General features: G+C 48.3%; 1 protein-coding gene across 1 annotated transcript; it reads left to right on the top strand.

Annotated features, from left to right (window-relative positions):
- LOC131151210 (uncharacterized) lies at positions 1-519 on the top strand. The gene has a single exon (XM_058102462.1). It carries the CDS (start codon positions 1-3, stop codon positions 517-519), a length of 519 nt encoding a protein of 172 aa, XP_057958445.1.
- The last annotated feature ends 265 nt before the right edge of the window (positions 520-784 follow it).

The following is a 784-nucleotide window of genomic DNA, read 5'->3' on the forward strand; positions in this document are numbered from 1 at the left end:
ATGAGACCTCCTTCATTCTCCGGAGGAGCTGACCCACTAGTAGCTGAGAATTGGGTCCAGGATATAGAGGATATGTTGGCAGTTCTTTCGTGTATAGATGAGCAGAAGGTATTGTTTGCAATGTTTAAGTTGACTGGGGAAGTTAAACACTGGTGGAGATCAGTGAGACTGTCAGAGGAGCAGAGACTTGAGTTTGTAGCGGTGACCACGAGCCGCTTCAGGAAATTATTTTTCAAATGGTACTTTCCCACTACTGTTAGAAGTGCGAAGGCAGCAAAGTTTTTGCACTTGATGCAGGGGCAGATGACGGTACTGCAGTATGCAACTAGATTTATCGAGCTGTCCCGATTTGCCCCGTACTTGGTGCCCGATGAAGAAAAGAAGGCAAGGAAATTCAAGGAGGACTTGAATGAGAGTCTGTTTGAGCAAGTTGTAAGCTTCCGAGGCCAGACTTTTTCAGAGATAGTCGATAGAGTTGCAGTGATTGAGGGTGGCTTACAGAGAGGCATTGCGGTATAAAGTCAGAAAAAGAAGCCCACACCTCCAGATTTTCAGGTAGGGTCTAGCTGAGGGCTTTGGAGGAGGCAGGATAACAGAGGAAATCGGAGACAGGGGACGGGAGATCGAATGGTACAGGACAGACCGATGCCCCTTCTCTGTTCTATATGCTACAGAAGACACCCCGGAGAGTGTCGGGTTAGAGAGGTGGTATGTTACCGATGCCATCAGATTGGCCATATGGCGAGGGATTGCTGAGTATCGCCAGTGAGTGCACCTGCTCCTA

This window comes from Malania oleifera, chromosome 3 (assembly GCF_029873635.1).
Source record: "Malania oleifera isolate guangnan ecotype guangnan chromosome 3, ASM2987363v1, whole genome shotgun sequence".
NCBI lineage: Eukaryota > Viridiplantae > Streptophyta > Magnoliopsida > Santalales > Ximeniaceae > Malania > Malania oleifera.